Source organism: Delphinus delphis, chromosome 8, assembly GCF_949987515.2.
Source record: "Delphinus delphis chromosome 8, mDelDel1.2, whole genome shotgun sequence".
Classification (NCBI taxonomy): Eukaryota; Metazoa; Chordata; class Mammalia; order Artiodactyla; family Delphinidae; genus Delphinus; species Delphinus delphis.
In genome coordinates this window covers 71,089,761-71,112,652 of record NC_082690.1, presented here as the reverse complement: position 1 = coordinate 71,112,652, position 22,892 = coordinate 71,089,761, and the positions used below count along the sequence as shown (strand labels likewise).

At 35.8% G+C, this 22,892-nt stretch overlaps 1 protein-coding gene across 1 annotated transcript in view; it reads left to right on the top strand.

The window, feature by feature from the left end:
- SOX6 (SRY-box transcription factor 6) overlaps positions 1–22,892 on the top strand; it is a 445,733-nt gene that overhangs the window by 286,686 nt on the left and 136,155 nt on the right. The window contains exon 7 of the mRNA XM_060018551.1: positions 19,020–19,140. Within this exon, the coding sequence (XP_059874534.1) occupies positions 19,020–19,140 (121 nt within the window). The remainder of the gene's footprint in view (positions 1–19,019; positions 19,141–22,892) is intronic.

The following is a 22,892-nucleotide window of genomic DNA, read 5'->3' as shown; positions in this document are numbered from 1 at the left end:
CTGCTATTGTAACAATATTGAGACTTCCATTCCATGAAGGCTTCCATTCCAAATCTAACTCCATTTTTTCTGGTATTTTAAAAATTTCCTTTTGCAATGTTTTTATGGCTTTCAGTGTAGAGGCCTTGTATACTTTGGTTATGTTTTTCTAGGCATTTTATTTTTTGTGCTAATGAAAATAGAGTTTTTTAAAAATTCCCTTTTCTAATTGTTTATTCTAGTTTCTCTAGTATATAGAAAGACAAGTGATTTTTTAAGTCTTTTTTTAATTGACGTATAATTGACATATAACATTATATTAGTTTTGGGTATACAACATAATGATTTGATGTTTGTAAATATTGTGAAATGGTCACCACAATAAATCTAGTTAGCATCCATCAAGAAACATAATGACAAATTTTTTTTCTTGTGATGGGAACTTTTAAAATCAACTGTCTCAGCAACTTTCAAACATGCAGTACAGTATTAGCTATAGTCACCATGGTGTACATTACATCCCCAGGACTTACTTATTTTATAACTGGAAGTTTGTACCTTGTGACTCCCTTCACCCATTTTGCCCACCCTCCAAATCTTTTTTCTTTCCACAAATCTTTTTTCTTTCTCTTTTAAATTGAGGTAATATTGGCTTATAAAATTATATTCATTTCATGTGTACAACATTATATTTTGACTTCTGTATACACTACAGCTTGCTCACCCCCAAAAGTTTAGCTTGCTCACTCCTAAAAGTTTTGCTTCTATCACCATGCAATTGACCCCCTTTACCCATTTTGTCCTCTCCCTACCTCCCCTTCCTCTCCGGTAACCACTGCTCAGTTCTCCATATCTATGTGTTTGTTTTGTTTTTCATTTTTTTAAATATTCCATATGTGAGTGAAATCATACAGTATTTGTCTTTCTCTGTCTGACTTATTTCACTTAGCATAATACCCTCAAGGTCCATCCATGTTGTTGCAAATGGCAAGATTTCATCTTTTTTATGGCTGAGTGATATTCCATCATATTTATACCACATCTTCTTTATCCATTCATCCATCAGTAGGCACTTAGGTTGTTTCCATATCTTGGTTATTATAAATGATGCTGCAGTGAACATAGGGGTGCATGTATCTTTTTGAATTAATGTTTTTGTATTCTTCAGATAAATATCCAGAAGTGGAATAGTTGGATCATATGGTGGTTCTACTCTTAATTTTTTGTGGAATCTCCATACTGTTTTTCATAGTGGTTACACCAATTTACATTCCCACCAGTAGTGTATGAGGGTTCCCTTTTCTCTACATCCTCTACAACACTTGTTATTTGTCATCTTTTTGGTAATAGCCATTCTGACAGGTATGAGGTAATATCTCATTATGGTTTTGATTTGCATTTCCCTAGTAATTAGTGATGTTGAACATCTTTTCATGTGCCTGTTAACCATCTGTATGTGTTCTTTGGAAAAATGCCTATTCATATCCTATGCCCATTTTTTAATCAGGCTGTTTGTTTTTGTTGTTGAGTTGTATATTTTATATTTTGGATGTAACCCCTTATCAGATCTATGATTTGCAGATATCTTCTCCCATTTGTTACATTGTCTTTTCGTTTTGTTGACAGTTTCCTTTGCTGTGTGGAAGATTTTTAACTTAATGTAATCTCATTTGTTTATTTTTGCTTTTGTTTCCCTTGCCTGTGGAGATATATCCAGAAGGATATTGCTAAAACCAAGAAAGACAAGTGATTTTTGTTATTGACCTTGTATGTTGTGACTTTTCTTGATTTACTTATTAGTTCTGGTAGGTTATTCTTTTAGATTTCCTTAAGGTTTTCTATGGTCATGATCATATTTTCTGTAGCTAAAAACAATTTCACTTATTTATTTCCAATCTATGTTCATTTGATTTCTTTTCCTTTGCTTATTGCACTGGCTAGGAAATCCAGTACAATATTGAATAGAAATGGTGAGAGCAGACATTTTTGCCTTAGGTAGAAAACAGGGAGACTTTCACCATTGATGACAATGTTAGCTGTAGGGTTTTCAAATATACCTTTAATCAAATTAAAGAAGTTCCCTTTGATTCAAATTTGCTGAAAGTATTTATCATGAATGAGTAGTAATTTTTTGCAAATGCTTTTTCTGCATCTGTTGAAATGATCATGTTTTTCCTACTTTGTTCTCTTTTAATGATGAATTATAATGATTGATTTTGAAATGTTAAACCAACTTTGCATTCCCAAAATAAACTTTACTTGGTCATGATTTATTATCCTTTTTATATACTGTTGCATTCTACTTAGTCAATCTACTTTTATGCTTTTTAAAACTAATACCCTGACCTTCGGAAAAATAACTCAATTTATATTTTGCAAACAGATAACTCAATTTATATTTCGCTAAAAGCTGTCTTTGTGTTCTGTATATTGTAAGGAATATGAGAGAAGAAGTTATGATTCTCTTCTCAGAGGAGTTTATGGTTTCACTACCTTAAGAAAAAAAGAATAATACATGATTGATTTTAATGTATGTCACAGGCATACAAACTTGAAGGTTGTGAAGTGGGGGAAAAGAGGAAGAGAGACAATTATCAGAGTTACTGTGCCAGAATGTCTTTGTAGAAGATTGAGATTTGCTTTCATCCTCTGTCACATGATGTAAATTTATGTTTAAGAAAAAATGTTTAGACCAAAGTTGAGAACAGAAAGGGTGTATTTATATTTAGGTCTTACCTTAAAGGAGACAGAAAGAAAATGAGGAAAGAAAAATGAAAATTCCTGAACTGGGAATTAGACCTAGTTCCAAATCTTAGCTGATTTTAACTAGTTATGTTGCCATGCGGAAGTCACATTATCCTTTCGTGCCTCAGTTTTCTCCTCTATAAAATGTGGTAGTTAGGCCTGATCAGTAGTACTTGTCAAGGAACGAGAGAGCATATGTATTTCTGAAAAAGCTCACCAGAACTCCTTGTCCAGGTGAGAATCACTGGATTACATAGTTTCTAAATCTATTTCCATTCCTAAAAATCTCTGATTTTATAATTTTGTGAAATCAGCACACTTGGAGTAAAGACCTTGTTTTTAACTTTGGCTTAGCCATTCTCAAATTTTGTGACCTTGACAAATCACTTCTCCTTCCTGGGCCTTATTATATTTATGTTTAAAATGAAAGTATTGGAAAAATGGGTTTCTAAGACCATTCTGTTTCTAAAGTCTGATCCTAAAGTGAAGTAAAGCTATTTATATTATACATGTGTGTATATATCAAATATGGCAAAGAACTTATTGTAGTGAAATAAATAACCCTGGTTACATCTTTTATCTGAAAGCATTCAACATTCTTCAGAATCATGGAAAATAAAAAACTAAGGCCCACATTGTTCAACTCATTTCTAATTTTTAATGGGAATTTAAAAATTAGTTGAAATGTTAGCTTTGTGTAGTATCTGCTCCCAACTTGTAATGCAAAAATCTAAGACTTCTATATGTTTTTCTAGATGTAGTTTTCCTTTATTATTTACAGTCTGTTGTAAGAAAGCTTCAAGGGATATAGGGCTTTAGAGCACCACATCTTTAACTAGCTGGGGCATAATACATGATTTGAGTCTCCAATATTTTCTAACAGTAAGGTTTGTTTATTAAAGAAACCCCATGCTGTGACTGAATCAGTCTAATAGAAGCCAAGTTTGAACTTGAACATTCAAATGTATGCCCATATATCTTGGGCATATATCATACATAATGATGTGGGGTCTAGACATCTTTCTGGGTTTGTTTATGTCTGTTATGGATTCCCCTCATTATCCATGCTGTTTGAGGGAGACCCCATGGATTCAGCTAGTTTATTGCATACTTTCTGTATTTTAAGACTAACTGAGTTCCAAGTGGCCCATATGTTCCAACTTGGAAGATTATTTTCTCACTTGCCTGTTTTATGATGATGATTAAGGAAAAATAAAATAAGATTTTAGGGAATGGTGACATGTTTGAGAGTGGCTAACCATAATCCTTTTGGCCATATTTCAAATATAGTTTTATAATCTTTATTATGCTACTCTTCCTAAAAATTTTTGACAAGTTTGAGTTACAGCATCTGTTTTCTTATTTTTAAACCATATTGTGTACCATCTGTTGTTTCATTATCATTGATTATAGCTTTTAGAATTTAGTGTAGGTAGATGTAGACTTTAATCTTTAGTTATAGTAATTTTACAGTTTATGTATATACAGTATACTCAGAATGCTAGCTAGAGTTGAATGAGTATACCTAAAGAATAAATTTTAGATATAAAATAATAAAATTTATTTCTACTTATTAATATTAACCTGGAGCAAGTAATTTATGGCCACGTAACTAGCAGATTTTATTGTTGCTGTTGTTGTTAGAACCTCCCCCCTTGAAATTTATTTTATAAAATTAGGTATCTCTGTGCATGACTCCTTAATTTTAAGGAAACTGCTATTCATATTCTTTATAAGTTGCAAAGCTGTTTTTACATCAAGTGAAATAAAGAAGTCGAATAACATTATCAAAATTTGCAATAAATATTGAAAGAGGGTCAATTGTCATTAGAATTTATCATTATGGGTATTTTTTTTAAGGGGTGATATAGCACTTGCTATAAATATTCATCATGTTCTTAAATCTAGAGACATTTAGTGATTAGGTGATTTTATGCCTGTTTATGCTGGAAGCAACAAAAGAAACTTCAAAAACTGAAAACATAAACATAATTGAACCACTCACTTAAAATAAAAATGGAATAGATGTTTTCCAGGGGAGAACATGCTTTCTGTATAAAAAGGGCTAGTGTAACAAGAAGTCATCTCTTCTTGATTTCTTTAGACAGCTAGAGCTTTGTGCCTTGTCTAGTTTCTGTGTTTTAAGAGCTTGTTCTGTGTAGCAGAAATAATACAATAAATGGGTTTAACCACATTTGTCTCAGCTAGACAGTCTGCTTTGTCAGAGATTGCTGGTACAACATAAACAAATTATGTGTTTGTAGTGCTTTTCAATGAAAGCCTATCTAACAGAGCTGAGATTGTGTTTCGGCAGCTGTAGATTTAATCTCCTACCTGTCAGTTAAAACAGGCATTTCCTGGGCCAGATAAGAAATGGTTGTAGAGGAGGGAAGTAGTCACAGCTGGACAAAGACCTATTGTTATTGGCTGATAATGTCTATGTAGATTCAACGCCTTGTTCTACCATGGAAAATACAATCATAGTGCAGTTTTAAAGGAGCTAAACTGACCTTTTATATTGTTAAATTGAGAAGAGTTGAAGAGACTCAAAGCTGGGCTTTGTGTCATTCATATTTGGGAATTGTCATTTGGAACTAAAAATAAATATCTATAGTTTTGATCACCATTATTCTAGATCCTTGTGGATGCGATAGTAGGGTTAAGGAAAATGCCTGCTCACAAATTTGTAACTACGTTTTTAGGCATTCAAGTTTTAACCCAAGCTAAAGTCAAAAATTAAATCTATGGATAGATACTTTACCATGTGACTCACATATCATGGGATATCTATTTTTCTTTTTTGCGGGGGCGGGGGATGCAAAGGCGGTTCTGTTTCTCTCCTTGTTTCACTTTCTTACCCACAGAAATTTATAAAGTTAAGTTGAACTGTCTTAAAATTGGTCAAGTTGGGGGGGCTTCCCTGGTGGCACAGTGGTTGAGAGTCCGCCTGCCGATGCAGGGGACACGGGTTCGTGACCCGGTCCGGGAAGATCCCACATGCCACGGAGCGGCTGGGCTCGTGAGCCATGGCCGCTGAGCCTGTGCGTCCGGAGCCTGTGCTCCGGAACGGGAGAGGCCACAACAGTGAGAGGCCCGCGTACCGCAAAAAAAAAAAAGAATGTGTGGAAAATTCAATATGATAATTTTCCATTTTGAGTTCTGTGTTTTTTTTAATTGACCTGAATGGACCATTTTGTTTCATTTTGGGCTTGAGTTTCTATTCCCTTTCAGCTGTGATTACATGAGTTATTACTAATCATTCAAATTATGCTATTGGCCTATTGTTCTTTGTAACAGCAAAGAATATTATTTGAGGTGAATTTGCTGCAGCATCTGACTCTGTATTGTAAATTCCATTTCATTTGGCAAATATAACATTAGTCTCAACTACCAAAAAAAAAAAGCAAGAGAAGTTTAATTTAACCAGTGTGTTGAGCCAGTTTGCATATATTAAATTTTCTACTCTTCTGATCTTTACTAACAGTTGATTTTTTTTTTCTCATAGGTAGCTTGAATGTCATTTAAAATACTCCTATTTTTCCCACACAGAGACTGAATTAAGGATTTACATTTTTAGTTTTTGTCAGTAAGCTTCTCGGCTGCTTAAAATTTTATTCAGACATACTATTTGGGGAAAAGAATTAATAGTGATTCAGCAGTAGCCACTTAGGTTTTAATTTCTTATACTCTTCTCCCCTATGGGCATAAAAAGGTGCAAGTGCTTGAAACTTGAAAATGCTATGCTTCTTGTCTCATGAAATCACTGGACAGGTCTGTTTTAGTCAGTCAGTTAATCAGTCAGATAATCAGTCAGATAATGACATTTTGCCTTTCATATTTGGAGGCACTGTCCTAGTAGCGTGCTAAGAATCTGTCTGCAAGATGTCTTCCTTCTGCTTGAGCAGAGAGATATATAAAATGGAAAAAGTTCACTGTTATCCCCACTTTTGGACTGTTGAGGTAGTTTCTAAACTGGTCTCTCAGCTTTCATTCTGGCCCTAATAAAGTCAAATTTTCTCACAGCCACCAGAGTGATATTTATAAACCTAAATCAGATCTCATGCAACTTCAGTTCATTTAACCCTGAGCTATATTGTCTCCTCAGAGAAGCCTTTTTTGACCACCACTATCCCAAATAGTCTTTTCTACTCCCTACTGACTACCTCCTGCTTCCCACCCTCTACCCCTCATACTCTATCTCATTATCTTAACTTTATTTTTCCTCATAGCATCTATTATCAACTGGCATTTATTATATTTAATATATATTTGCTCATGGGTGTGTGTATACAGACACATACATACATATTACATTCATTTGTACGTTGTCTGTCTTCCCTAGGAGATAATGGTAGGAAATTTTCTCTACTTCTGTGTCCCCAGTGCCTAGAATGGTGTCAAATATTGAACTGAAAACCATTAAATAATGCAACACAGTGTATGCAGTGTAAATTTTGACAGAGGGAAAGAAATTTATACCTGGGGAACTTTCATAGAGGAGTTTTGAGCTGCACTTTGAACGGTAGGTCAGGTTTGGGATGGCAAAGGGGAAAGGAAAGATCATTCTACATGGTAAGTGAGAAAAGCGTCATGCACAGAAACTTAGAAGCTATTGAAAGCAAGAGGAGAAAGAGGATAAAGGGTAGTAGGAAAGAGGTTTGAGAGGTTTGTTAAGAATATGTTATAGAGTGATTTCACTGCCAGCCCAGGCTAGGGAGTTTGGACCTTACCTTCTTTAATAGGAACATTGCTTTATTGTATCTAAGTTATTTAATATGAACATATTATGAAATTAAAATATAAAAATAAAATTGCTCTTTTTGAATCAACATGTTAGCTTATCCTTATACCAGCTTCAGTGTTGACATACTTGTGCATTTAGTTGGCATAGCAAGTGTAGAAGTATGTGTGAGTGTGTGTATGTGTGTAAGTGTGTATGCTGAGGGTGGGGCAAGAGTTGTAGATTACATTCCAAAATGAATTAAAGTTCCATGTTATTAACTTTTTGCTCTAAAAAGGCTAGAGTATAATAAAGAGTAAACACCTGAAGGCTATTTGATTTGTGGCTATAGTCACTATTTATGCCTTTACTCAGTGTTTATTTCCTATAAAGATCACCTTACTTTACCTCTCTGCATCCTGCCCCCCTGAACATATACGGGCAAGGTCTCTCACTGATATTTCCAGGGAGGGTTATCTTGCCATGGCTGGGACCCAGCTGTCAATAGTTTAGACATCTTATTTATGTTCTGTTCAGAGTTTATGTTTCTTAGCCCTTCTAGCTTAAGAAAGAAACTGTTTCTTCTCTGCACGATAGGTGATGCTTAAATGTTTTTCTGTCATTCATTCTATATTGCATAACCAGCCCACTGTGATAAAACAAACATTTTAAAAATTATTTTGGAAAACTGTATTTCTGGCTCTTCTGATGAGAACAGCTTATTTCCGTCGGTTCAGGATTATAACTGATGATGATGAAATTATTAAAGAAGCTTAGAGGCATCTCTAAATTATACTATAGAAGAATTTTAACAGATATACTAGGAGAGCTCAGTCATTAAAAATATCTTCAAATAAATGAACAAAATCAATTTTTATATTTTCTTACCAACTAGTGGACTTCAAAGTCAGACTGTGGCGTGCCAAAAGAAAAGATGGCTGTAATGAAGTATGTTTGAAGCAGAGGTATATTTCTATTGCCTCGATTTGAGGATTTCAAATGATAACAGGACTTCAAATTGATTCAGAAGATGTAAAAATTATCAAAATTATTGTAGCTTAGTTTTAAAATAACAATGAAAGTTCTTTAATGCATTTATGTTACAAATATTTGTTGAGTCCCTACTCTGTGCAAGAGAGGGATTTTTACTAAGATACAAAGTCCCTGCCTTTAAGTTGCTTGTGCATAATTTTAACAAAACCTGTAGTTTAAGAGGTAAACCTGCATTTCTGGAGGAGGAATTTAATAATTGAACTCTGGTCATTGGTAACAGAATAAGGCTGTGTAAAATACTTCAGGGGTAAAAGCCAGATTGCCTTCATTACAGGTCAAAAGTTTGTGAAAGCTTTATATCTGAATTTGGTTGTTAGAAACAAAGGAATGCCACATTCTTCACAAATGTTACTATATTTATGTGGCATTTATGCAGAATTAAAAAAAATTAATTTCCATCTTGGCAAAACACTTTGATCATTGTGTATTTAATGGGGTTTCCATCTGAGAAAAACAATCATTAGTCTCTAATATGTTTCATACTTCTGTGGAAATAAGACAGGGTGGAATAAGAAACATTCATCTTCACTAGTCTTTGGAAATACCTAAAATAATTGACTAGCTCAGTCTTCTGTGATGGCCTGGTGACGACTAACTGAGACTATTTGCATAATAGTCAACTCTTCACTTCTGTAGTGATAACTGTTTGTATCTGATTAAAATTAAGACTGTTTTAGTTCTCTTGACTTTTTCAGAAGTTGCAAAAATTGAGATTTGCTGTTCTGCTTTAACCAAACAAATGCACACATGGGGATAACAATATGCTGAGTTTATGCAGATTTTACAGCACGAATCTGAATAAAATACCCACTAATAGATCCTTAAGGAGTAATAAACACACACGAATTTTCCTTAGTTGCACTTTAAAGTGATTTTAACATACTACTAGACCTTAACAATAATATTTAATTGACAAGATTATGCATTTGTATGGATTGAAAAGGTGGTACATATCTAATTCCAAATGAACCATAAATTTTACTTTTGCATAACATGTTTTATTAATTTCTTTATGGCCAGGACATACTACTTCCCTCCTGGTGAGAGTTTCTTAAAGCATAGTAAGATAATTTAAACACATTTAATTAACATTTGTCATCCATTTTATGAAGTAATCTGACTTTTGTCCTCATAAATACTCTCAAAATTTTTCTTGGTTTTAGACTATAGGAAGACTATGGAAAGATACGTAATGGAATTTTTGTTGTAATTTATTTTCCTTTTCAAGCAAATCTTTCCTTTCTCTGTTGACCCTATTCCAAAGTAAGCTGACAAACTGGATGATTTCTACTACTATGTAAGTGAAGACAAACGTAACACTGCTACCTGATAAAACAAAGCTATGGACTTCTCTTAGGCATCTTTTTATTCCTAGTGCCCAGCATAGTACCGGGCAGATTGTGCTAGGTGCTCAGTGAAAGGCTGTTGAATAGTTGAATGAAGACAGGCACTACTGACTTCCCTTGCAGAGTAGCATGCCTCTTAGAGGCCTAAGAGGTCATTTTGTATGTGTGGAGCTCTTTATTTCAAGGAGTAAGGAGACAAGTAAGAGATGCTAGGAATCATGATTACATTAGTACTAAATCCATGTTCTTTTCTTTGAAAATTCAATATTTAAGCAGAACATGTACAAATGAATGAGAGATAAAGTAGTGACGTTTGACTACTGATGATCCTGGTGGATTAATGAGATATTTGTCCATTTTAGAAAATACAAATAGAACGGAGTGTATACAGTATGCTGAGAATATAAAAAGGTGTTAACACAAAGGACAGGACTGGCCCTTTCAGGGCCATTAACATTTCTCTCTGAATATATACCTAAAGGAGATTTTTTAAATGTGCTATTGACCTGATAAATGGAGCCATTGTACTCCTACTCTCAATGATCATTTCTCTCCTGCGTAACCAAGGAAGGGAGCTGGAAAGTACTAGACTGTGAAGTGGATTTGAAATAGCTATCTGAAAGACCAACCTAAAAAAGGAGTTGCTTTGCTTCCATGTGTTACTCTTGGTAGTGAGGGTGGGGACATAGTGAAGCTAGTGACAATACGTATCGTCTCCATTTTTCCTATGAATATTTTAGATATTTTATTAGATATATTTAATAGTGTAAATTAGTAAAGACAAGTAAACTACTGAAGCTATTTTCCATTTTTCTTAAAATTAACTTTTCATTTAAGTGTAATATACATACAGAAAAATACATATTACAAACATAAAGTTAGTTCTTCATTAATGTTCAAACTAAAACATATGACTTTGAAAGACTAAAGCCTGAGTTTTTAAAAAGGATGCCTTTAAACTGCAATATCTTGAGTTTGTTCTACCTTTTCAGGGTTTTTCCTAGCCCTTTAGTGAAGATTTTGAAAAGAGTGGTGGCAGCAATATACAAAATTCTAGGAAGAAACTGAATTATATTAAAGATGAACGTTAACAATGGTAACAAAGTGTTTTGTATATTATCCTTGTGGGAGTTTGAGAGAGAGAAAACATCTTGTCTTCAACAAACAAACAAAAACAAACAAAACAGCAGTTTTTTTTAACATCTTTATTGGAGTATAATTGCTTTATAATGGTGTGTTAGTTTCTGCTGTATCACAAAGTGAATCAGCTATACATATATATATATATCCCCATATCCCCTCCCTATCCCACCCCTCTAGGTGGTCACAAAGCACAGAACTGATCTCCCTGTGCTGTGCGGCTGCTTCCCACTAGCTACAGGATCTTTTTCTTACATTATTTGTACAATGATTATCCATTGGATGTTGGTGGAAAATATCTGGGAAAATTGGACTCTGTGTTCTTAAATACTCAGAAAATTTGTGTCCCAGAATTGCTCCTGATAAAATTTCAGTGTGATTATTCTCCTGCTAGAGCTAGCTGGATTCCCTACAAGCAAGGATTTGCAATCCTCCATTAGCTATAGCAGCCAGAGATTTGCTAAATAAGACAAATGAAAAGCAGACAAAGTGCTATCAAGATTTATTTAAAAGTCATTCTTGAATTCTCTTCTTTAATGAGAACAACTACAGCTCTATACTTTTTGCAGTTGTATTAACAATAATACTACCCTATGGAAATTAGTGCTCAGAAAACCAGTTCTTAAGTCCTTGATGGTTCTCACGTTGATTAGTTGACACAAAATGCCTACTATATTCTTAGCCCTGTGATAAGAACAATGGGGTGTATAGAAATATAAATGTCACAAGCCATTCAGGACACTCAGTTTACTTGGTGAGAGATGATTAATGAATCGAAACAATTAGAGAATAGTCAGGTAGGCTGTATACAAAGTTCCTTAGTATACTTCAAACTATGGTCAACCAAGAGAAGTTCAAAATGTTGACCACTGCATTATTTTGCTTTTTAAGTCAGGGCAAAGCAGAGTCTTAACATTTTCGACCAAAAAAAAAAAAAAGTTTTGAAACTAAAAGGTTTGTGTTAAAGCACTAATTTATCCTATCAAATGAGACCTTTTCCCTCCTAACTCTCCAGAATTAACTGAGATCTGGCATGCATTTTTTGGCAGTAAGAAGATACCTCCATGACCTTGAAGGCTTTTCATGTAAGGTTCTGGGGACTTTACTTCTTTCACTCTAGACACTGCAGCTTTTATAATGGTAACACGTTATGCAAATGACTCAGCTATTCTTTGCAATAAAGAATAGGGCCTTTAAGGAAATTCCACCCACACCCCTACACCCGCCTCTTTCTGTTTGTATGCCCTGCCTCTCCCTCTCTGATGGCTCTTCCTCTCTCTGTATTTTCTGTCTCTGTCTTTCCCTCCCTCTGTCATGATTTACAAATGTTGGAAACATTCCTTCCAACAGATTAAAGAAGCTTTATCCAATTAAATCACATGAGGAATGATTTTCTAGAAATAAGGCATTAAAAAGATCTTCACTTGCTCACTGTGTTTAACTTAGTAATAGACATTAATATGTTCATGATTTTCAACAAATACTTATTTCCTATCACTAGGAAAAGTTAAATAATCCTCGTGAAAGAAAATGAGCCCCCGAGTGTCACTCTGCATATTAGCACGTAGCCAGGTCTCTGCCAAGTTGCCCTCTGACTGACTGCTGCAGATGCTCTTTCTCAAGTATTCTGAGTCATATCTTTAGTGCAAGTCTTCAGGGACAAACAATAGCACCTGTTCCTCACAAGATATCAGGCCAGTTAGCCCATTCATGTATCTTTAATGAAGCTCTGGGGCAGATGGCAAAAAATGGCATCATCAACAACTTAGCACAGAGAAAACAAAGGGCATAAGTGTTGATGCAACAATGCTGTTTTATGAATAGGAAGAGTCAGAACCTACGTGTTTCACATGCATCTGCTGCTGTCTTGATTGTCTGAAAGATGTGAGGAACACCGTAGCAATTAAAATTTCTGGGCATGTAGCCTATTTGATCAAGAATGTGTTCCCTACCCTCTGCAGAAGGGAAATGCTTTGGTCTGGGATTGTGGAAGTTTAGAATTAATGGACAGTTGTGCTTTAGGGGATACAGTTTGTTTCTTTCCTGATGCACTGACTAGGCTTCACCTATGATGGGGTTCCTGGTTTCTCATTAGTCATTCAACTTACATACCCAGTTAGTGCTGACTTCCAAAGCAATAAAAATAATGCAGTTTCACGCTCAGAGATTATTTTTGGTCACATTGTTTTACTCTTTATATTAACAAAATCAGTTTTACTTTTACCTATGGGATAATTAAAGAATCTCTGAATTTGGGCTAAGGGAAAACTACACTTTCAAGAAAAAAAGATGCTATTTGAAATTTTGATAACTTCCTGGAAAAGACATGTGGAGACTGGTCACTCTTTGATGGAGTGAGGGGAATTCTATTATTTCTTATTCTTCAGTAAAATATTTTTGAAGGTTGCTGTTTACAATGTGACTGCCTTTCCTGGCACGTCACCAAATAGGAAAATAGGATGATGGGAAGGAAGAGGAAAGGCAGGCTTACATTCTTCAGAGCAGGGTGGGGCTTTTCTGTATTTTCAAAATTCTTTATCTGCCTTAGGCACTGACATGCAGTGCAGTAAACTTAATTCACAACTTCCATAGAAGAAAAATATTTTGGATATTTATGTGATTCTTGTGTGGCCACCAAGCCCTCTTTCCTTACCTCTCCCCCACACCTTGCCCTTGCTTTCCATTTTTGTCCCACCTTCAACCAATATTCTAGTAAGTAAAATAAATGGCAAGCTATGAAAGGAGAAATTGTTGCTTTAATTCATGATTTCCACTCACATTATTTGCACTGGGTCATACTGGTGAGCTTTGTATGAAAGATAGCAGTCGTAAGTATTCATAGACCTTCATTACCCTTGCTAGTTTTTTTTTTTTTTTTCTTTTTTTTTTTGCGGTACGCAGGCCTCTTACTGTTGTGGCCTCTCCCGTTGTGGAGCACAGTCTCCGGACGCGCAGGCCCAGCGGCCATGACTCACGGGCCCAGCCGCTCTGCAGCATGTGGGATCTTCCCGGACCCGGGCACGAACCCGTGTCCCCTGCATCAGCAGGTGGACTCTCAACCACTGCGCCACCAGGGAAGCCCCCTTGCTAGTTTTTAAGACACATAATTTCTTTTAAATGGTATCCCACTGGTGAAATCTGAATAAGATTTTTGGATTGTATCAATGTCAGTGCCCTGGTTGTAATATTGTTCTATAATTTTTCAAGATGTTACCATTGGGGGAAACTGAGTTAAGCGAACATGGGATCTTTCTGTATTATTTGTTACAGCCACATGTAAATTTACAATTATATTTATAAAACTTTCAATCAAATAATTGTTATCACAAAGAATTATATTCCTTATCTCATTTAGGTCTGTTTAGCAAAAGATGACTTTATGATTAATATAATATAGTACTTAAAAGTATAGACTTTGAGCCTGACATACCTGCCCTTGAATCTTGGCTCTACCACTTTTTAATTGACTAAGTTACCTAACCTCTCGTGGTTTTGTCTTTGTCATTAAATAAATGAGGATAATAACAGTAGGTACCTCACAAAGTTTTGAGAATTAAATGAGATAGAGCATGTGAATCACTTCCCAGTGCTTGACATATAGGAAATACTGTAACATATTAGTTGCTGTGATGATGATGATGACGATGATGATTTCTGTAATTAGAGATAAAAGAGGAGCTTTTCATCATCTCTCAGCCTATGTTCTAAATGGCTACCGGATACTTTGGCTTGTATTTAATAAAGGGCATTTTGAGTTTTCATATTATAATTTTACTTAAAATGAGTTAAGGGCAACTTTATCATTTGGAGCTAAATGATTATTGCTAATGAATTAACTGGAATTAATGACAATAGATTTGAGATCAAATATTCTGGGTATAAAATAAGAGAGAAGGAACAGACTAAAACTGAACAACATAATATCTATACTCCCAGTCACCTCCAGAGACACACCTCTGAAATATAAAATTATTTTCAGTTGCAGCCCCCCAGATTTTCTCTATACAAAGAGTGTACACACATGATTTCTCTCTTTTCTATCAATGAAGTCCATGTGATATAATGGAAAAAGCACTGGACAGGGTGGTTAGCAGTTCTGGATTCTAGATCCAGCTCTGTTATAGGCAGTGTGACCTCCACACTGCCTATGACAGTGAGAGCCTTACCTTCTCTAAGCCGCCTGGTTCCCTATGTGTAAATTGTGAGGTTTGAATTGGATTAGTGATTCTCAGAGAATGGTCACCAGACCAACAGCACTAACGAGCTTCACCTGGGAACTTGTTAGAACAGTACACTCTCAGGTTTCCCCCTCAGATCTACTGATTCAGGGACTCTGAGTGTGGGATTGAACAATTTTTGTTTTAATAAGCCCTCTGGTTGATTCTGAAGTCCATAGAAGTTTGAGAATCACTTCTCTGGATTAAATTTTAGTCTAAATTTTGTACTGTTGGACCCAACCTCCAGAGTTTCTGGTTCATAGGTCTGGGGTGGAGTCTGATAATTTGCTTTTTGAAGTTAGATGCTGCTGGTCAGGTACCACACTTCGAGAACTACTAGGTTAGATAAACTCTAAGCTCCATGTCAACTCTGTGATTCCATCATTATCATTGCTTTCACAATGCCTTCTGTCCCCCTCCTTATTTACTTTGTCCCTCAGTTTGTTGAAACTGCGTCTTACCTAATAGTTAGCATTGAAACTTTCTAAAATATCCTACCTTGTAGAGGGTGATGGACAGAAAAGAGCTTCCCTAAATTCTTACAGCTTTTGTTAATATGAAGCACCTGCAGCTCTTTGGCATTAAAAATGACCTTAGGACCTACTATATAGCACAGGGAACTCTGCGCAATGTTATGTGGCGGCCTGGATGGGAGGGGAGTCTGGGGGAGAATGGATACATGTATATGTATGGCTGACTTGCTTTGCTGTGCACCTGAAACTATCACAACATTGTTAATCAGCTATACTCCAACATAAAATAAAAAGTTTAAAAAAAAAATGACCTTAGGTGGCCTACTTAATTATCTCATGTGCGTTGCTAATTACAAAGGAAATATCTTCAGACACCAAGTTTCAATAATTAAGGTCTGATGCCTAATTGCCATTGATGCCTTTATGTTGTCTTAAGATCTGAAGAGCTTGGGCACCAATGTAAAAATAAAATTATGTTTTCATTCGAACATGCTGTTTAATGAATAACACTAAAGATCCCAAATTACATCTTCAAATGAGCTTTTTAATCCCACCTTCTTTTTCTTGGTTTTCTGGATATTTGGGATGGAATAATGCTCTGTGAGGCATGGGTCTGCTAAGAACAAACAAGCCTCTGCCTGCCAAACTGAATTATTTATTTGGCTCATGTTTTCTTTTTTTGAAGTAGAGTTATGGGTTAAGATCCACTGTTTCTTGTTTTATCAGTAATTTGATAATTTTCTAGTACTGAATTGCAAACTATATAAGAGAAAAGCAAGGATCTAACATTTACTTAGTGCCTATTATATGCCAGTCACTGTGCCACAAGCATTACTTTTCTTGTTTATTTAATCCTCACAACAACCATGTAAGGTAGTATCATTAGCTTTGGTTTTTACATGAGGAAATAGACTCAGGAAGGCTAAGTAACTGCTCAAGATCACACAGCCATAGAAATGGCAGTGTACAGATTTAAGCTCAGATTCGTTTGACAACAAAGCCTTTGTGGGCATAGTAGATTCTGAATAAAAATATGTGTTGAATGAATGAGTAAAGGAATGACTATATGCCATTATCTTCCTAATGTTGATTTTTAAACAATCATAGAATTATAAAGTTGAAAAAGCACTATAGGTCATTACCTAATCAGGGTTTTAGTTATGCATATCCTTTAAAGCATCTCTAACAGATGAGTATACAGCCTTTACTTGACCACCTCTTGGGAAATGGCACACACGACCTCCTTAATCACAGTGATTATTGAATAGCTCATTATTAGAAAATTCTTTGCATTCAACTTCCCTAAAATCTCTTTCTTTTGAGCCTAGATCTGCCCTTTGTAACTGCTCAGACTTAATCTGGTTCTTCTTCCATACATAATTCTTTCAAATATTTGAACATAAGCATATATCTTCTCTCTCCCAAGCAAAATAGCCCCCATTTTTCCAGCTACTTTTCAAGATCCACACATAATGATAACTTAATAAATGTTTGTTAAATGAAAAAAGGAAAGAATAAATAAATTTGATACCTAGACTCCTCAGTTTCTTGTTTCCTTTCTTTAGAATGTGAAGCATCTGTGCTGTGTTCTGGGTACATGCTAGGACTATATTTCTAGAAGTAAATGAAGTGATTTCCTTTGATATACTCTTGCACTGCACAATAGTCACCCACAAAAATATCATTTTTTAATTTTCTGACATAGAACAGCGCTGTCATCTTTGACATCTCAGGTTTGCATCAGGTCACAACAAGCTGGAGTTGAACAGCAAACCTAGTGCTTTTCTTCAGGGTTAAAGGCGAGACCTGGGCGCTAGGGGATCAGCTCCAGTTTAAGCAGGATAAGTTGGTACTCTAATGTACAAAACTTGGGCTTACCTCAGCTAAAATGGAAGAAATAGCTGCCCAAAGCCAGTTTCTTTCACGCCCCACTGGCAAGTTAGTAATTGCACAAAGACCTTTTTATTATAAGTTGATTTTCCTGAGAAATGAATTCTGAAAAATACTGTAAAGTGTTTATTTTTTGCTTGCCCTTTATTAACCCACATCTTAGGGCTTTCCCTAGAGAGAAACTGTTGGTAAATGAAACCTCTTAGACCTACACAGGAACATTTTTGCAATATGTCCCTGGCTGTGGAGGGAACAGGGACAGGACAAGGCAAGTTGGTGCTATTTAAACAGGGTCATCAGCCAGTATATGGAATTTTGCCTAAAGAGAAGATTTAGGAATTTAAACGGGGGAAGAGTTTGGGGTTGGTAGAATTACTGGGAAAGGTTTGTATCTTAAACAGGATATAATGCAGATCTTTTATACTAGTAAGGAGGGCAAAGACCCAGTTTGAACTTAAAGATCATTCCTCTTAGTACATCCTAGTTTTGATCTTTAAATAACAAAAGTCCTATAGTTTAATTTATAAAATCATGCCCTAAAAGCCAGCACAGAACCTTCCTGTGATGCTATTGGAATCAGGGCAGCATGCATAGAGTAAGGGAGGGAGCTAGGAAATTAAAATGTGATTTTCACAGACATGATTCTGTCATAGTTCTTATTTTCCTTATAGGGAATACAAATGCTGATATAGAGTGAAGATTTTCTGTTTTGCATTTTTGTGCTCTTTGATACATTTATGGAGGTCAAATGAAATTTGATATAGTAGGATTTATTATGAAGTGCTCTCTGAATACAACTCCATAATTACTCAGCTACATGGTAGTGCATAAAGCTGTAAAACTGCTTAGCCAGACAAGCAATTTATGTGTTACATCGAGGTGTGGATGGCAAAGAATATTAGTTTAATTGGGAGCCAAGATGTAGTAGCCTTAAATCTGAAGAGCTATATGTTTAACATAATGCAGCGAGGCTTTGAAATAAGATGCCTAAACTGGGGAGCTGCAGCTTTTGGAATATATAAAAATTAGACAGCACTTTCTGACCAAAGATACTAAGTACTATTTTCAAAATAAAGTACAGAATGCAAAGCAGGTGAAAGGGCAAAACCTTTCAACATTGTAAGGTGACAGAAGAAAACATTTCTTCTAGTTCTTTGTTTTAAAAAAAGAAAGAAAATAAAAGGAAAAAAAGTCAAGATAAAAGATAACCAGTAACTATAATTTAGTGGAAGCAGGGATGAGGCAAATTCACAATGAGGTTATGTCCTTGGTGTACCAGTGGAATCTGAAAGGGATTTGGTGAATTTAGCCTGAATTTTTCTCAGGGAGCAGATTTGGAATGAGGTTAAAAGTGGGTGGCTGTTTGGGTACCAGCACACCACCATGGGTGAAAAACAAATACTCCTTGGCATACATTTGCTCTCTGTCTGATCATAGGCTCTCTTCTGTTTAGCAGGTTCAGGGTCACATGCCTCCGCTCATGATCCCAATTTTTCCACATGACCAGCGGACCCTGGCAGCAGCTGCTGCTGCCCAACAGGGATTCCTCTTCCCCCCTGGAATAACATACAAACCAGGTAAGTAGAAAGGGATTTCACATTCTTTTGGGAATGCTAAGATCCATATGTTTTTGCTTAGTAATCACAACAAGCACAGAAGCATATGAAGGAACTATGAATAAAAAGATCATAAAATCTATTTTAAAGTAAAATTAGAATTGTGAAGGGGGCATGTTAATAAACGAATTGGTTGCTAAAAACTTTTACTTTCTCTTCTTCCACTTGAGTTTGTTCTGAATTCACAGATAAAATGCTACTTTCCCTCAGGACTACAAATTTTTGTCAGCTCTCTCTCATACCTTTACTGTGAATAATTGTCTTTGGTTAAAGATACTTTGCTCCTCCTGAGAGCTTTTATACTCTAGGAGAGTGGTCGCATACAGTATAAAATGCTATTATTGTTTGTTGTCTGATTTCTCTTGGAAGAAGAGTTAAAACTAGACTGATTTAATTAGCTTGCTACTAATAGGTAAAATTCTTTTTGATTTTAGCCTAAATAATGAAGCAGTCAGTTGTATTTTCTTATTCATCTTTGAACCGCAAAAAACAGGACACATAGCCTTGCAGTGAAGTATGTTTTGAGATGATTTAGCAAATGTTATGATTTTTCTTTATTCCTCTGAGTTTACTGGACTCCTGGGGAATTCAATTAGGGGCATAATGGTTTGAAGCTTCTTTCAGAGCATCCTTGTAAACAGGGCTTTAAATGTTTAAAGATATGTTGCCAAAGGAATCCAATGTAAGAAGATAGTCAAGTAAATAAAAAGTCAACCTGAATTTCATTTGTGCATTCTTTGTAACTGACCTCAGCTCAGAAGTAGTGACCTTGTTCTACTCATTAATAATTTCTGTGTCAAGTTCTTTTTAACATATTAACCTGATTATATTAACCACCCAGTCTGAGTGCAACAAATCTGACTGCAGCGGTTTCTTTGTGTATGGGTTTATAAAGTGAACAAAGGTATTTTAATATGCTTAAAGCAATAATAAAGTATAAATCACTTTACTAAAATTCTCTGTAAGGAATGTTACTAAATAGCATAAAAACAAACCTAGTGGGGTTTAACATCTATTTTTTGCCATCAATTACTCTTATGCTTTTGGTAGAAAACCCCCTTCCTTGTGAGGAAAGGAAAGATGTCTGTGTCACAACCCAAATTATTCAAAGAATAGAGATCTTAAGCGATTGGCTAATTTAAGGACTGACTTTCAAAATTCCTCAGCTATAAAGCAGTCAAAACTAGGAGTAACAACGGTTTTTGGATACCACAGTGAAAGAAAATTGTGTTACTCAAAGTTAAAAGTTGATTTTTCTAGAGCAGAATTTTTAGAGCAAGTTATATTCTGTGAAATTAGTATCCATATTAAGGACAGGATAATATTTGGTCAGAGAATATCTTTCTGTCAGTGCAGTGGTTCACTTCTTCTCTGATCTCTATAAGTAGTTTTAAACTTTCTTCACCTTGACTTCCTTCAGAATGTTGGTGTAAACTAAGTTTACTGGTTTAACCTGAATCTGAGTTGTTATCCCTACACCAGTTTTGGAATCCTTTTAAATGAACTGTATGTGGAAACTATTTAATTTCCATGTTTTTAAATTTAAAATTCTCCATATTTCAAAATCAGGTTATGGGCCTTATTTTCTTCTAGACACAGATATCGACATAATTGACATGTTATGTAACTTTGTTAAGACGCTAATACTGTTTTCTTGTTTTCTAACATCTGTATTGCAATATAATTACTTTACAATGGTATGTTAGTTTCTGATGTATAACAAAATGAGTCAGCTATACATATACATATATCCCCATATCTCCTCCCTCTTGCGTCTCCCTCCCACCTCCATATCCCACCCCTCTAGGTGGACACAAAACACCGAGCTGATCTCCCTGTGCTATGCGGCTGCTTTCCACTAGCTATCTATTTTACATTTGGTGGTGTATATATATTTCCATGCCACCCTCTCACTTCATCCCAGCTTACCCTTCGCCCTCCCTGTGCCCTCAAGTCCATTCTCTACGTCTACGTCTTTATTCCTGTCCTGCCCGTAGGTTCTTCAGAACCTTTTTTTTTTTTTAGATTCCATATATATGTGTTAGCATACAGTATTTGTTTTTCTCTTTCAGACTTACTTCACTCTGTATGACAGACTCTAGGTCCATCCAGCTCACTACAAATAACTCAATTTCGTTTCTTTTAAAGGCTGAGTAATATTCCATTGTATATATGTGACACATCTTTTTTATCCATTCATCTGTCGAGGGACACTTAGGTTGCATCCATGTCCTGGCTATTGTAAATAGAGCTGCAGTGAATATTGTGGTACATGACTCTTTTTGAATTATGGTTTTGTCGGGGTACATGTCCAGTACTGGGATTGCTGGGTCGTATGGTAGTTCTATTTTTAGTTTTTTAAGAACTTCCATTTTGTTCTGCATAGTGGCTGTATCAGTTTACATTCCCACCAACAGTGCAAGAGGGTTGCCTTTTCTCCACACCCTCTCCAGCATTTATTGTCTGTAGATTTTTTTTTTTTTTTGCGGTACGCAGGCCTCTCACTTTTGTGGCCTCTCCCGTTGCAGAGCACAAGCTCCAGATGCGCAGGCTCAGCGGCCATGGCTCACGGGCCCAGCCGCTCCGCGGCATGTGAGATCCTCCCGGACCGGGGCATGAACCTGTGTCCCCTGCATCGGCAGGCGGACTCTCAACCACTGCGCCGCCAGGGAAGCCCTGTTTGTAGATTTTTTGATGATGGCCATTCTGACTGGTTTGAGGTGATACCTCGTTGTAGTTTTTGATTTACATTTCTCTAATGATTAGTGATGTTGAGCATCCTTTCATGTGTTTGTTGGCAACGTGTATACCTTCTTTGGAGGAATGTCTATTTAGGTCTTCTGCTCAGTTTTGGATTGGGTTGTTTGTTTTTTTGATATTGAGCTGCGTGAGCTGTTTTGTATATTTTGGAGATTAATCCTTTGTCCGTTGCTTTGTTTGCAAATATTTTATCCCATTCTAAGGTTGTCTTTTTGTCTTGTTTATGACTTCCTTTGCTGTGCAAAAGCTTTTAAGTTTCATTAGGTCCCATTTGTTTAGTTTTGTTTTTATTTCCATTACTCTGCGATTTATGTCATAGAGTATTCTGCCTATGTTTTCCTCTAAGAGATTTATAGTGTCAGGTCTTACATTTAGGTCTTTAATCCATTCTGAGTTTATTTTTGTGTATAGTGTTAGGGAGTGTTCTAATTTCATTCTTTTACATGTAGCTGTCCAGTTTTCCCAGCACCACTTATTGAAGAGGCTGTCTTTTCTCCATTGTGTACTCTTGCCTCCTTTTTCAAAGGTAAGCTTACCATATGTGCCTGGGTTTATCTCTAGGCTTTCTATCCTGTTCCATTGATCTATATTTCTGTTTTTGTGCCAGTACCATACTGTCTTGATTATTGTAGCTTTGTAGTATGGTCTGAAGTCAGGGAGCCTGATTCCTCCAGCTCCGTTTTTCTTTCTCAAGATTGCTTTGGCTATTCGGGGTCTTTTGTGTTTCCATTCAAATTGTGAATTTTTTTGTTCTAGTTCTGTGAAAAATGCCATTGGTAGTTTGTTAGGGATTGCATTGAATCTGTAGATGGCTTTGGGTAGTATAGTCATTTTCACAATGTTGATTCTTCCAATCCAAGAACATGGTATATTTCTCCATCTGTTTGTATCATCTTTAATTTCTTTCACCAGTGTCTTATAGTTTTCTGCATACAGGTCTTTTGTCTCCTTAG